Source organism: Thunnus maccoyii, chromosome 21 (genome assembly GCF_910596095.1).
Source record: "Thunnus maccoyii chromosome 21, fThuMac1.1, whole genome shotgun sequence".
In the NCBI taxonomy this organism is placed as follows: domain Eukaryota; kingdom Metazoa; phylum Chordata; class Actinopteri; order Scombriformes; family Scombridae; genus Thunnus; species Thunnus maccoyii.
In genome coordinates this window covers 7,593,804-7,607,722 of record NC_056553.1, presented here as the reverse complement: position 1 = coordinate 7,607,722, position 13,919 = coordinate 7,593,804, and the positions used below count along the sequence as shown (strand labels likewise).

Here is a 13,919-nt window from a genome sequence, read left to right as displayed (position 1 = left end):
GACTTGCATCAAGTTCAGGCATCTACTCTTCAGGATGTAAGACAAAGTGTTTGTTGTCTTCTTGCTTCCCTCTAACAGTCATACAGTCAGTAACCCAATGTAATTAAAGGCAGTTGCCAGTTTCTTCACCAACAGGAGTCTCCATACAAAATGATGCAACAATGCCACAAGCTGCCTCGATGACATGTTGACAAGCCTGCGCTTCAACGCTCCACAAAGGCAACATGATCAGTACTCTTCTTTGAGGAAGTTATTTCAGGAAATGTAGGAAATAACTGTAGTAGACAAGGCAGATTGAGAGAAAGTGGGTGCATTTTTTAAAAAAAAGCACACTTTGGCACATACAACACTTCATCATCAAATAACTGCTTGAACACACTGAGCATCACAAATTGTTCAGATCAGCTCTCAGGGTTGAATGCGGGTAAGAGTGTGAACGTGAAGTAGGGTATTGCCAAGAAAGAGCACTCACACTCAGTCACCTTTTCCCAGTTAAAAAGCAGATATGTTCATGTCTTCATCAGGCTGTCTTTACCTGATAGCAGCTGTATAAAATCCACAGTAAGCCTGAAACTGAGGTTCAAATGTGTTTAAATGACATATGCTTCTTAGATATTATCTCCTTCGTAATCCTGCAGAACAAGAATGTCCAATTCGTGGACTGCTGTAAAGCGAAGCTTATCCCAGCTCTCAGCCAGAAACGGCCTTTAATAAGATCCTCTGCCACGTCTTATTTCATAATCATGTAGTTCTGGTTTATGATATTACATGCCTGTAAAAATAGCCCTTGCCCGTATGTTCTTGGACAGTGTATGATGGGAACTGAGTGCGCATTTTGTGTGTGTGTGTGTGTGTGTGGCATCTGAGGAGCAAGAAGAAAATGCCTTGCTGCCAGTTTGTAGATGATTATAAGATTTAAAAATATTCAGTTGAAGTCTATCATTAACTGTTGGTACATTTGTCTGGTCTGGCTAGTCTCATATGCTCACAGATACTTTGGTATGTTTGGTAGGGTGTGTTTGTCTAGTAGTAGGCTTTCCCCTGTGTTGTGTGTGTAAGCTCGCAGTTCAACCCCTACTACGCCTACTGTTCACGCTGTGCAGCCGTTCCTTTTTATTTTGTCCGTGCGTTTGTGCATAGCTGGCATTTTATTGAGGATATCATCCCGCGGCCAGTCTGTCAAAGTGCTGAAAAGGCAGGTTTTTTTTTTTTTTTTTACCCTCACCAACATGTGCTGAAGTGAAACCGGCTGTTTCAATTCCATATCAAAGTCGAGAGACCTGCTTTTTTTCTTTTTTCTTTCGGGTTTCTCCTTACCTCACTCTCCAAAACAGTGTGTGTTTGTCTTGTGGGAAGTTGTGATGTTACGTTTGTGCAAGGCTTCGAAATTCCATTCCTGGCCTTTTGATTGGCTGTGCCACCGGACTGAGAGATTTATGCCCCTTTTGCTGATGTTGTGTGGATGCATTCTGTCAATGTGTGGCCTGTTTCCCAAATACTCCAGCCCTACCCAACTCCACCCCCCTCAGTGCTAGCAGTAAAAATCACTATGAGGTAGAGAGGCTGGGTCAAAATCGCTGTGGGAGGAATCCTAGTTCTACATTTTCAGATTTACCATCCAGTAGTACCATAATTATAAAAAGGTGCTTGATTCAAAAATAAGTGTCAAGGAAAACTTGTCAAAGCACCTGCATACTTACAGTATCTCCTTTGCATACACCTAATTTACTGTCTAACTTTTCAGGCAAGCAGACCTTAATCACAGCATGAAACTTGCCAAACCCACATTGGGCAATGCACCATAGAGGAAGAGTCATTATCAGTTATAAAGCCCGAGGTGAAAGAGGATAATACACCTTTTCTTAGAATGCAAAAACATTGCACAGTCATGTATGAATATGTTTCCTTCTAGATGTGATGACCTTACATTTTTACATGTTTCTTAATGTTTGTCAAAATAGCTAACTACCAAAACAAAGGACCTCACCCCGAGAAACATGACATAGAAGTAGAGGAGGACAATATGGATACAATCCTCTATCAATGGTACGTGTAATTGACATCAAGGCTTCAACATATATTGTGATATAATTGATTTTCTGGAAAATCATTTGAGAAATTGTTGATGGATAAATTAACCAGACAAGAATGGCAAGCAAATCCAGCGAATGAATTAATACTGTACTACCAAAATCATGTAAAAATCCAATATTGTCATAAAGCAGATATTGGAATGATAGATGCCACTGTTTTTAAAAAAATATGGCAAAATCTGTGATGGTTGACAAATAAAATCTCTCATTGTAGGAAGTATATTCTTGTCAATGCTCATATATGAAGCAAAACAAATATAGATATATATATATAAAAGCCCCGACTAAAACATTGAGAGTTGCAGTGTCTTTTTTTGGTCAACTAAAAAACACAGGGTCTCTATCAGTGCAGACATAGATAATAGCATAACTGTCATATCAAGACCATCGTTAAGCCCTCTAGGCTGTTGAGAAGCGAGCATATGAATTCCAAAAAAAATTTTTTGAATGAGTATTTCCACCTCTAGAAGCCCCAGAGATCCTTTACTTTGCTACCTTTTCAAATCCCATGGAATCACCCTCTTTTCCCAGATGAAATTTAAGCAGTTACTGGAAGTTATAATTATACAGGAAGTAACTAATTTAAACCTAAGACCAACAAATGTGCACCACCTTTGCCCTAAAGACTATTGATGGATCATTCAGTTTAGAGGAAGCTGAACTTTACAACACTGGTTGTTTTGCCTCTCCCAACCCTTTGACATTCCTAAAAGCAATCCAACACTGGCCAGTGTGGTAAACATGGCAGTGCTTCCTCAAATTACATGATTAGCCTTCAGGGTGTTGGAGTTCAAACATTTAAAATAGTTGACCCTATGTCTATTTGGAACTGTAAGCTTTCCAAGTGCTGCCTTAACAAAAATGGCAACATCTGGATTAAAAAGAAATAAATAGATCACAAATATTTAGACTCTTGTTGCTATTAACAACACAACAAAAATTTCTCATCGTGGCAACTACTGCACTGACTCACTTGTATCCCAAAATTGGAAGAACTTGTGCAGTCCAAAATGATCTTGACTGGGTTTTTTTTTTTTTCCCCCTGTCTGGTTAGAGCATGCGGATGACGATGATTGTGTTGGCAGCAGTTCCAGTGTATGACTTAGATCCTCAAACTAGTCATATAAGTGGGTGACTCTTCTCTGTGTGTGGGGGGAATGGGGCGGAATTAGAAAAATGGAGAAAAGACAAAAACTAAAAGGATGTTGGATGCGGAAGAAGAATCACGTGGAAGGAAGAGTTGAAGGTAATGGAAGCGATGATTAAAAATAAAAAAGCAGTGCAAAGAAGTGGAGGCCCTTAAATCCCTAAAAGCCTGTAGCCTGATGGACAAGCCAAACACCAGAGCCAAAACAGCAAAGTGTTCTGGGAAAACACCCGCAGGCTTTCAGGCATATGGCTGACAGTGGTTCAGAACACATGTGAATCATCCACCTTTCAGTTTGGCAAGATGTTTTCAGCGTTCAGTCTCTTTCCACCCAACAGATGGACCATTGGGATCAAGTAAACACCCTTTTAGTACCAGTCAATTGAAGCGATTGCACACTCGGTCAAGGGAAGAGACAGTCTATTAAGTAGCCATTGCTCAGATTGAAGCTCCCCCACTGGGTCAGCTGAAAGGAGTCAAGACAGAATACGCTTTTCCAGTTGGACCTTTTGCATTTTTGTCAGATCCATTTAACGTTCTTTGGACACCGGTCTTTGGATCAGCAAAGCGCTCTCGACAGGGTGCAACCTCTCGCTGTGTGGAAGTTTACTAAAGACAGAGGTTTGGAATTTGGTCTGCTGTCAACACTTGTGTAACATCAGCCCATACTGTTACAGCAGGGCTATTTTCTCGGCATACAGGAAGGAGATGAACTCACACCATGTCGCCTTCTCACTTCCCCCCTTTGCCAGCTGCAATTCTGTTTGTCCACACACTGTTCGCTGATAAGGAATACGCTCAGCCAAGACCAGATACTTTCCCAGTTTAACCTCAACATTTCTGCAACAGTTATCTTGTTTAGGAGGAGTTGCTTTCGGTGGTTTGTAGTGGGACTTTTCCTCTTTTTGGGTACTCACTTCCCCATAATATCTTACAACAATGCACCATGCCCATGACTTTACATATTCCAATCAGAGGAGAGGCCAGCATGTTGGGGTTATAGTGAGGTGAAATGAGGTACAAATTTTCTTTTAGAGGTAACACCAGACCTTAGATGTCTGAGCCAATCCCTACTCCGCCTTTACGCCTTTCTCTGTCTGGGTCTATCACCGCCCTTCACTGAACCCCATCACTCCCCTGAAAATGGAAATTGGAACCCAAAGAGAGAGATTAGATTTTGGTCCAGTTTTCAGATGATCATGATTTATGACAGTTTGAAATGTGGGCGTTATCTCTGAGCAGCGGAGTCCATCAGTCAGCTCAGATCCCAATCCTAGTGGAGCTCTCACACGCTGAAGTTTTAAAGCAGGCTTCTGCTTAAATGGAATATTTGTGCATTGGTTTGTTCGCTTCACTGTGAAGAATTTGTCAATTTCTATTTCATATTAAGAGACTCTCAGGTTCTGGCAGCCCGGCTCAAGTTAAAAAAAAGATGACTGTAGTCAACACTCTGCCGTCCTTTTTAATTCAAACAGACACAGCCGGGCATAAGAACAGAACGGATGTTTCCCCTTTGTATGGGAAGTCTCTGTGGGAGCAATTATGTATGAGCAACTTTGCCTGTTATGAAATATTGATTATTCTTTTTTCTGGTAATTTTGAACAATCCACTTTCTTATACCCTTGCGTGTCCTGTAAGAAATAAAATCTGCTTATAATCATTCTTTGTTAATACTAGAGTTCTTTTGTCAGCTCTCAGGCCAATATCTCATTAATGTCACAATTTAAAATTAAACTTGATATTGTGCAGGGACATCGGGTTGACTGCGCTGGACTGGATTTGCAAATAGGTCTGCGTGAGTGCTGTCGATTCCCTCAACTCTGGGATGAGTGATACTTGAAGGCTAAGTCGGCCATACAGTGGAACCATGCAGAATAAAGAGACAGAGCTCAGTCAAGCTCCAGATCCCTGTGGCATGAAAGGAATCCTCTGTTGGCGCTGGTTGCTGACTTCTACCCCCCCTGTGAGAGACCATTATTTTACTGGTCTGCCCTCAGCGGACATTGCAGTCTTTCATCTCTCAGAGGAAGGCCAGCTGCTTCGGGCTCCTCTCTGCTCGGTGGGAGAGAGAAGGCAGATCAGGGGACGGAAGATTTGACGGTCGTGATGTGTTGTGACGGTTGTGACATGACGGTCGATATCCCGCTGTGATGGCATTAACGCTGAAAAGATTGGTCTGATTAGTCAGTCGATTGGCAGAAAATGAATCACCCAACTGTTTTGATAATAACTAACCCATTTTTTTGTCATCGATCAAGCAAAAAATGCCAAACTTTTATGCGGTCTAGCTCTCAATGTGAGGATTTGCTGCTTTTCTCTGACTTATAACACTGAATTGAATATCCGAGGATCTGGAACTGTTTCCTGACATTTCAACAACCGCAGAAATCAATGATAATAATTAATCATCTAGCCAACAGATGATGGAGAATCATGAATTGCAGCTTTAGATGATTTTAATTAAATAAATGGTAATTTAGGAGAACCTCTTCATAAGCATTCCCTCTATGGTAATCTATTTTAATTTCATGAAATAGATCATGCAAATCTATTACAGACACACAATGGGACTGTTGAAGCTTTATTATTCTGTAGAAAAATAGACTCCTTATATGCCACCAACTAACAAAGGGTTCATATTAACAAAGGTTTGCATGACATAGATTCACACTGTGTATGCAAATGAAAGTATTGTATGGATACTTCACCCAAATTAGGTGACACATGAAACTGTCCTAAATTTCACTCTAATCTTAAATACTATCAATCAAGTTCTTTCAAAAATCTAGTTTAGACCCATTGTCTTATCCAAGTCATGATCAAGTAAGATGAAGGACTGGCTGCAAACATACAGCATGAAGGGTATCAACAAAAGGATAACATGATTTTGCAGTTCAGAGATGAATTAGAAAACTATGCACGCTGCTTAGTCCAAATGACAAAATCACCTCTTAAAAAACTAAAGTAATTAGTATTTATAACGGTGACTGGGTAGTTAATCAAACACTGATGCAGTTTCAGTAGGAAACCCTCTTGGTCGCTTTTCTGATAATGCTCAAATTTAAAATTCATGAATGTATGATTTGTGTATTTGTGTTACCTCCATAATTCACATGCTTATAGCTACAGTAGATTCAGGGCCGGTAAACTCATTCTCATCCATTAATTTGTGAAGCCAGAATCGTTCAGAAACACGTGCCTCAGTCATTATGGTGTGCAGGACCTGGTTTTGTACCACAATCGATTTTATTAGTGTGCACAGGCTGCATAAAAAGATTAAGACCTCTGTGATGAAAAGAACTGCCTCATGATTCAATTAAACCTTCTTAAGCTGCTGTATGACAAGTTTATTCAATCCCAGAGGTCCCCCGTTGTACCGCGTGTCTCTGCGGTATTGATCACATCCCCTCTTCTATCCTCACTGTGTCATTTACAGACGGTGGACATCCATAAAGAGAAGGTGGCCAGGCGAGAGATCGGGATCCTGACAACCAATAAGAACACGTCGAGGACCCATAAGATCATAGCGCCGGCTAATATGGAGCGGCCGGTCAGGTACATCAGGAAGCCCATTGACTACACTGTACTGGACGATGTGGGCCATGGTGTTAAGGTGAGCAAATATTCTCTTTTTCCTTCCCGATTTCACAGATTTTTGGATCCGCTTCGGCTCCGCGATCAGATTTCTTCATGCTCACTCCATTAGTTTAAGACCGCTTCTGTTCTTCCACTTTCTTGTTCCACTATATCTAATTTTCTTCCGCTCCCCCTCCTCTGTTTCTTGCCAGAGGTATTCCTATCTCCCTCCTTCTCTTTTTCTCTCCCACTTCCACTCATTTTCTCGCTCACACTCTTGTCTCTTGTGCGTTCTCTTTCATCTTCAGAAGGCACCCCTTCTGACCCTACAGGAATATGTTTCAGTGTGGGTTGGTGGGAAACGAGTTGGGGGTGGAGATGAACTAAAAAAGTGATTACATCATATAGCTTTCAGAAAACAGCTCTATTCTTGGAGAGGGTTGTGAAAACGGCAAGCGGAGACAAATTTGTGAGACGTTTTTAAAGGCACTTAGGCCCGGGCCGCCCTCGTAATCTCCCTCTCCATTTTCTCTAAAACCCAGTATAGAGGAATGATGTTACAATTAGATTTGTAGTTTATTTTCACATCAGAAAAAAAAAACTGGGAAATGAGGAAGACGCAGACTTTGATGCAGTAAACTAATGAGGTAATAAAACTCCAGTAATCCAAGTGTGACATTTTCATTCCCTCTCTGCTATAAGGGCTTGCATTAGGGGTCACTGGGTCATCCAGACATTGGCAGTAATGACATCATTTCCTGATGGCTCCAGGCGTTTTAGCGATCTCCGTCCTTCCCCTCAAGCATCCTATGTCCCATCAATCAGCCAATCAATTGCAGCTGTCAGACAGATTGGATTAGAGGCCCGCCATTACCGTCCCGTAGTGTTACAGGCATTGATAAGGCAGGATAAAAGCCATTGTGCCACTCTCAATTTACTGTGCAGGGAATTACATCGGACACTTCTGTCATGAGGGAAGGGTGTGATTGTTAATGGGATGTGAAATATTTTATTTGTTTCCCACCACAGAGACCACATTTTCACACAGTATCATGACCACACTTAAAAGTAACACGTAGAGCATTTGGAAGATGTTTTATTACATAATTCTTTCCTTTTAAAGTTGCTCCTTAAAGGAATACTTTGACATTTTGATTTATTTGCTTTATTGCCCAGAGTTGGATGAGAATATTGAAACCACTCACATGTTTGTACACTAAATATGAAGCTAGAGTCAGGAAGCTGTTAGCTTAGATTAGCATAGAGACTGAAAAAAAGGGGGAAACCCAGCTTGGCTTTCTCCCAAGTTCCTGAATTAGTCTACCAACTCCTCTAAAGCACACAAACAAATCATATCTCAGTTGCATGCTGTATTTTTTTTTTTTTTGTAGCAATTAGCGGCCGGGCACAGTGAGTTCCTGGTCACCAAGAAATAGTTGTAGCACATAAAAACTGTCTTTTTATGACTTTATATAAATAAATGTCGATTTTTTTTTCTTTTATCTATATGTACTAGTTTCACAAATGAGATATGTGTTAATTAGTGAGCTTTGGAGGTGCTGGCAGGCAGATTTTGAGCCAAGCTAACGTCCATTCGTTATGCTAAGCTAAGCTAATTGGCTCTTAGCTTTAGCTCCATCTAACTCTCAGCAATAAAACTAATTAGCGCATTTCCCAAAACTATTCCTGTGCTCATTTAATAGTATGTAAGTATAGTAATATAATATATTGAAATTCTGTAATACTGTTTTGTATTTATATGAATAGCTTAATTTTTGACATTTATAAAACTGTCTCTTCCATAATTTTTCACTCTGCAAAGTCTTAATTTCCATACATGCATAAAAGTACATTTATTAAATGTATTCAGTGGGTGTTCTGTAACTTCCAAGCATATCATATGATATATCATGATCAGGAGACGGAGTTTGCCTAGTTTTCATGGAATTGTAGATTTTGTTTTATTTTTCTCTGAGCAGTTTTTCCATAAACTTCTCAGAGAAGAATCGAAATCTACAATTTTACAACAACAACAACAAGACAAAACTCTATGTGCTTATGAAAGTCATGTGATATGATGGAAAGCTTCATAACAGCCACCAAACGGTCTCAGAGGGGAGATTGTTTTTGCTGTTGCTAAGGTCAAAAATGAATATATAATTTTATAATGTCCATATTTCTTAAAATGAAATTGTTTGGTGACTCACAGGAATAATAGCAAACAAAACCACAGCGAGGTTCATGTGAATCATCCACAGTCCCGACTCTCCTGTTTCTGATTAAATAAGAGTTGCTGAAAATTCGGATACCACTGGATGGTTGCACAATAGTGTCAAATTACCGAAGCCATCGAGCTTCACGGCTGCTTTTCAGAGTATTTGATGCATCTATTTTAAGAACATTACGTATCACTCTGGGCCTAATCTCAGCGGATTTACTCCTTGAAATGTCTTTTATAAACGCAGCGTATAGTCAGTGAATGTGATGGGGAACACACACCCACACACACACACACACACACACACACACCCGCCCGCTCCTGCGTGCACACAGCAGTCCTACATCACTCAGCCTCCTCTCATCTATGCATGTCACAGCTCAGAGAGCCAATCAATATTCATATGAATTCATATAATATCCTGTGATGGCTGCTGTCACATGCCTGGCTTTTATAGAATATCTATAACCGTAGCTTACTTAATGACCAGAATCAATACTTTAATAGGAGTTTAAATCATATCCATCGCCTCCAGTTAACTGTGAAACTAGCTGCATTTGCCCGGTGTTTGGATTGGCCTAAATGTTCAATTGGTTTTACGGCTTCACACAGTGTTTGTATAGTTAAACACCAAAGCGTGAGCTGTGAAACAGAGGAGAAACTTCACGTAGCGCTTGCATACATTATTGAACAGAAGCCGCTCTCAGATCAGAAGGAACGATAAAGGAGAAAAAAAAAAACGAGGAACTGAGAGAGAAAAGAGAAGGTGAAACTCATTTTATAGATAATCTGATTCTTCTCTGAAAACAGCATCATCATATCGATAACGCAGCCCGTCTCATCCTGAACCTCATAACTGACAGATCACGGTGTTCCCACATCTCAAAGCGTACCGACATTGACATGATGCTTTTTTAGCATTAATACGAAAGATGAGATTTATTCTTCCAGTCAGCTGATGCTTAATCTAGTCAGCGGGGCTTTCAGGAATCCTGGGACGATAACGTCAGGTGTTATTTTTGAAGCTAGATTGGAATCTTTCGATACTGTGTGTTGTGTCAGTTTTTAATTTACAAGATTATCTCAAAGGGATTTTGGGGGAGAGAGGGTGGGGGGGGTTAATATTTTTTCTTACTTGAGATGACAAAGTAATGTTTTTTTTATGTCTTTGCATGCAGTTTGAAGGTCTGTTCATGTATGCGCAGTTAAACGCTACACTGAGGTCAGCAAGTCACTCTTCTCTCGAGTTTAACCGGCTAATTAATGAACCTGTCCATCACATTGTTTTAAGAACTGATGGCAAGGTCACCGAGTCGATTCCCAAGCTGCGAATTCTTGATTTTAATTTTCCTGTGGCTCTAAAACTTTAGCCACTGCTGTCAAATGTCACACCCGCTGGGATAATTGCTCACTATGTATTTGTCATCTTCTTTCAACAGTTTTTTTTTTTTTTTTTTTGGGGAAGGGGGGGGGGGTGACTACTCTGACCTTAGGAAGTGTTTCAAGGCTCACCCTGCTCTGACAAGCTGCAGCGCTCTAGATTTTCACCCTCAGCACGACACGTTAAGCCTTTTCGGACTCGATATCGACCTTAATCTGAACCTGTCTGTCTATAATTCAACTTGGACGTTACTAAAGTATTTCCACACTGACTGTCTGGTCGGTGCCGTGAAACGGAGAGCGCGCCGTTTGCCAAGAAGATAAGAGAAGGCAGCAGTAGGTCTTGGCATTTATAGCATGACCTAGATTGTAAATTGAATCTCGTCTAGCTCTGATAACCTGAGAAGAGTCGATTTTTGAATGTGAAATTTACCCATTTTCACAGCAACACTGAAGGAGTTTTCTGTTGTTGTTGTTTTTTTTAAAGAGGCAGAGATCACTTCACGCTGACCTGTCCTGTGAATTCACTTTCGGTTTCTCCTTTTCTCTCTTGTGGTCTTGAGATGCTACAGTGTTTTCTGCAAAGGCCACTGGGGACGCTGCATTATAGATGAGCCACTTGACTCTGCAGTTGTCAAACTGCAGATCAACCCCACTGCTAGTTTGGCTCCATATTCTCTTTGACATCAGCCCAAACAAATACCAGGGTGTCTTCAATACAGCCAGAAATGTGATAATGTGAAATTATTTTGAGTTTAAACTTGGATGTATGTAACATAAAGTATTATTTCATAACTAAGACGCTCAATCGACTCTAAAAGTATGTATTTGTGAGACAGCTGCAACTATAAATCCTCCATGACAAAGAGTTTTGGACATCCAGTTGAGATAAAACTGGTTTCACTTGTGCACAATCGCTCTGCCATCAGATCCCTGAGATTTCCTTCCAGTCTGGCACTGGGTGTGGTAGGTCTGAGTAAAGAGAATAACAGTCAGAAGCCACAGTGTTTTCCTTTTGGTAGGATGACTTATAGCTGCTGACCTGCCTAGGTCTTGGTAAATGTTTACTCAGTGTAAATAGTATGAGGAATCATTTTTCCTCCTGCTCTCTTGTACTTTGACTTCTGCTGATTTGTTTAGACATGGCCATTTTGACATGCCCTCTTTCTGTCTTTCTCCTGTTTTTTTTGTTTTTTTTTTTTTGCTTCGCCCACACTAAGTGGCTAAAAGCCAAGGTAAGTCTGGTTTGTCACATGACCTATTTTGCTATAATATATTATTGATAGATTTTGTCCAACTCCCTTTCACAGCAAACCCCTATACATGTTGTCATTTCCCATTAATCGACTTGTAGTCCTCTTAGACAAGAACATGCAGTCTACAGCTCTATAACACCCTCCCTGTCATTTTAGCAACTCTGTACATTGTCATTTGTTGTGTAGTTGTCCATAAATGTTCTGTAGTTTATTTATAGGCTTCCCAGAAACAACACATATATTGTGAAGTTTAGTATTAGTCAGCATACTGCACAAATATCCTGGAATTTGCAATATTGCAAATGCAGATGTTGCATAAATCCTGACAAAGCTTTAGTTATTTTAGTGGTTTTAGGACACACAGGTTTTGCAAGAAGCCGTGCTGAAACAACCCAGAGATTTCTAACCTGCAATCAGCAGCAAACACCCTGCTGCTGAGTTAAACACAAGCCGGATTGGCATTACACAACTCTGTAAATATTACCAACTCATTTATACGACTGTGCTGTTGAAGAGTCATCGTCTGGGCAGCCTATAACACGTGATATTTGTCACACCTGTAGTAATCAGCAACGGCCTCTAAAGTAATTTGTTTGTTAAATAAGTATCTTTTTTTATCCTTCTAACCACAGCAGCATGGAAATAATCAGTCAATCAGAGGAGGAACACTATCGAGGACCAATCCGCCGACGCAGAAACCACCGAGCCCTCCTATGTCAGGGCGTGGCACGCTCGGGTGAGCCTTCCATTTTAGTCACCATGAAAAAAAAAAAAAGACAAATCCTTTAATTATCAAACGCAAAATGTAAAACACAGGGTTCATGTTGGGCCAGTGGAAGAACATGCAGTCAGTGCATGTTACATTTATTCACTTTTTTAGATTATTCTTTTGGCATTGATGTCTTTTTATTAAATAACTATTTAGTGAAGAGTAACATGAAATAACACAGCGAACACACAGTGAACTGGTTCTGATTGTCTTTTTGGTTTATATACACTTTAGAGGTGATAAAATCTCAGTGAATAAAGCCAGAGAAAAGGGATCCGGCAGAGAACTTTTATCTGTAAGCATATAAAAGGTGTCACACCCTGATGATGCCTGTTGTGGTCTAGTGCACAGCGGCAGTCAGTGACACCAATCAGATATTAATTCCAAGAGTAAACTGTGATATACTCGCATCCAGCCTGTGGCACAAACGGCTGCTGCACAGCATCCAGCTGGGTAAACTGATTTACCACGCTCTAGTGAACACTCCCTCGCAGTTTTGATAGGATTTGGACTAAAGTGTGAACATTCGTGTCCTTGATTTGTCATTATTTGCCTTTCATTCTCCATCTTTGCGTTGCCGCAGACGCAACACGCCCTACAAGACCTTGGAGCCAGTGAAGCCGCCCACGGTGCCCAACGACTACATGACCAGCCCCGCCCGAATAGGCAGCCAGCACGGCCAGCAGCACAGCCCCGGGCGCACGGCGTCACTCAACCAGAGGCAACGCACGCACAGGTAGATAAGACAAAGAGGGAAAAACGGATTCAGTCTGTCGCACATACCAACAAGCTTATAAACTGTGAGGATTTACTGTGTTTTTTTGTATTTTATATCACTTCAAATTGAATATCTGTGAGTTTGGAAAGTTAGGCAATAACAACAATATGCAAAAGCTTGGATATGGAAGGCAAAAAAGGCAAAAACAACAACCAAAAAAAGGTAATCCTGGCACAGAACACAATGACACGTCATCCAGCAAGGCACTACGCTGGCCAATCAAAGAAGGTCAAGCACACACTTCTAGTATTTATAATCTACTGTTTAGCTCTCGATCAGCGCGACAGAGAACTCAATGATTGTGATTTTCCAGAGTTATGGAATCCCCTCCCATGGTATTATGTATAAAATATAATAGTTTTCGCTTGAAGGCATATCGAATGCATTGATCTGCTCAAACCGTTCTTCCTGGATCATATGTCATCGTTACACTGCCACCAACACAGCTCCTTCATTTTTTTACAAATACAGCGCTGTTTTCAATCTGAATGGCATTTGGAGATGTAATCTTTGGCTTTGTGATCATAGAAATTCAAATTGTCTCCATTGTAAAAAAAAAAAAATAAATAAATAAAAATTTACACACCTCAATTAACTGATAAGTTTAAAAAAAAAGCATTTCAATACATTACATACCAATGAAAAGCATCATTAGTTGCATCCTTAATACAGACACTAATAAAGATGCAGAGATTCCTTTG

The 13,919-nt window shown here is 40.4% G+C and overlaps 1 protein-coding gene across 10 annotated transcripts in view; it reads left to right on the top strand.

Annotated features, from left to right (window-relative positions):
- The window catches only part of abi1a (abl-interactor 1a), a 53,201-nt gene that overhangs the window by 26,013 nt on the left and 13,269 nt on the right, over positions 1-13,919 (top strand). For 6 of the 10 annotated variants that reach the window (XM_042398956.1, XM_042398957.1, XM_042398960.1 and 3 more), the window contains exons 4-6: positions 6,678-6,854; positions 12,304-12,407; positions 13,024-13,176. In XM_042398956.1, coding sequence (XP_042254890.1) covers positions 6,678-6,854; positions 12,304-12,407; positions 13,024-13,176 — 434 coding nt within the window. The remainder of the gene's footprint in view (positions 1-6,677; positions 6,855-12,303; positions 12,408-13,023; positions 13,177-13,919) is intronic. The other 4 variants (XM_042398958.1, XM_042398962.1, XM_042398964.1 and 1 more) reach the window with 1 other exon arrangement.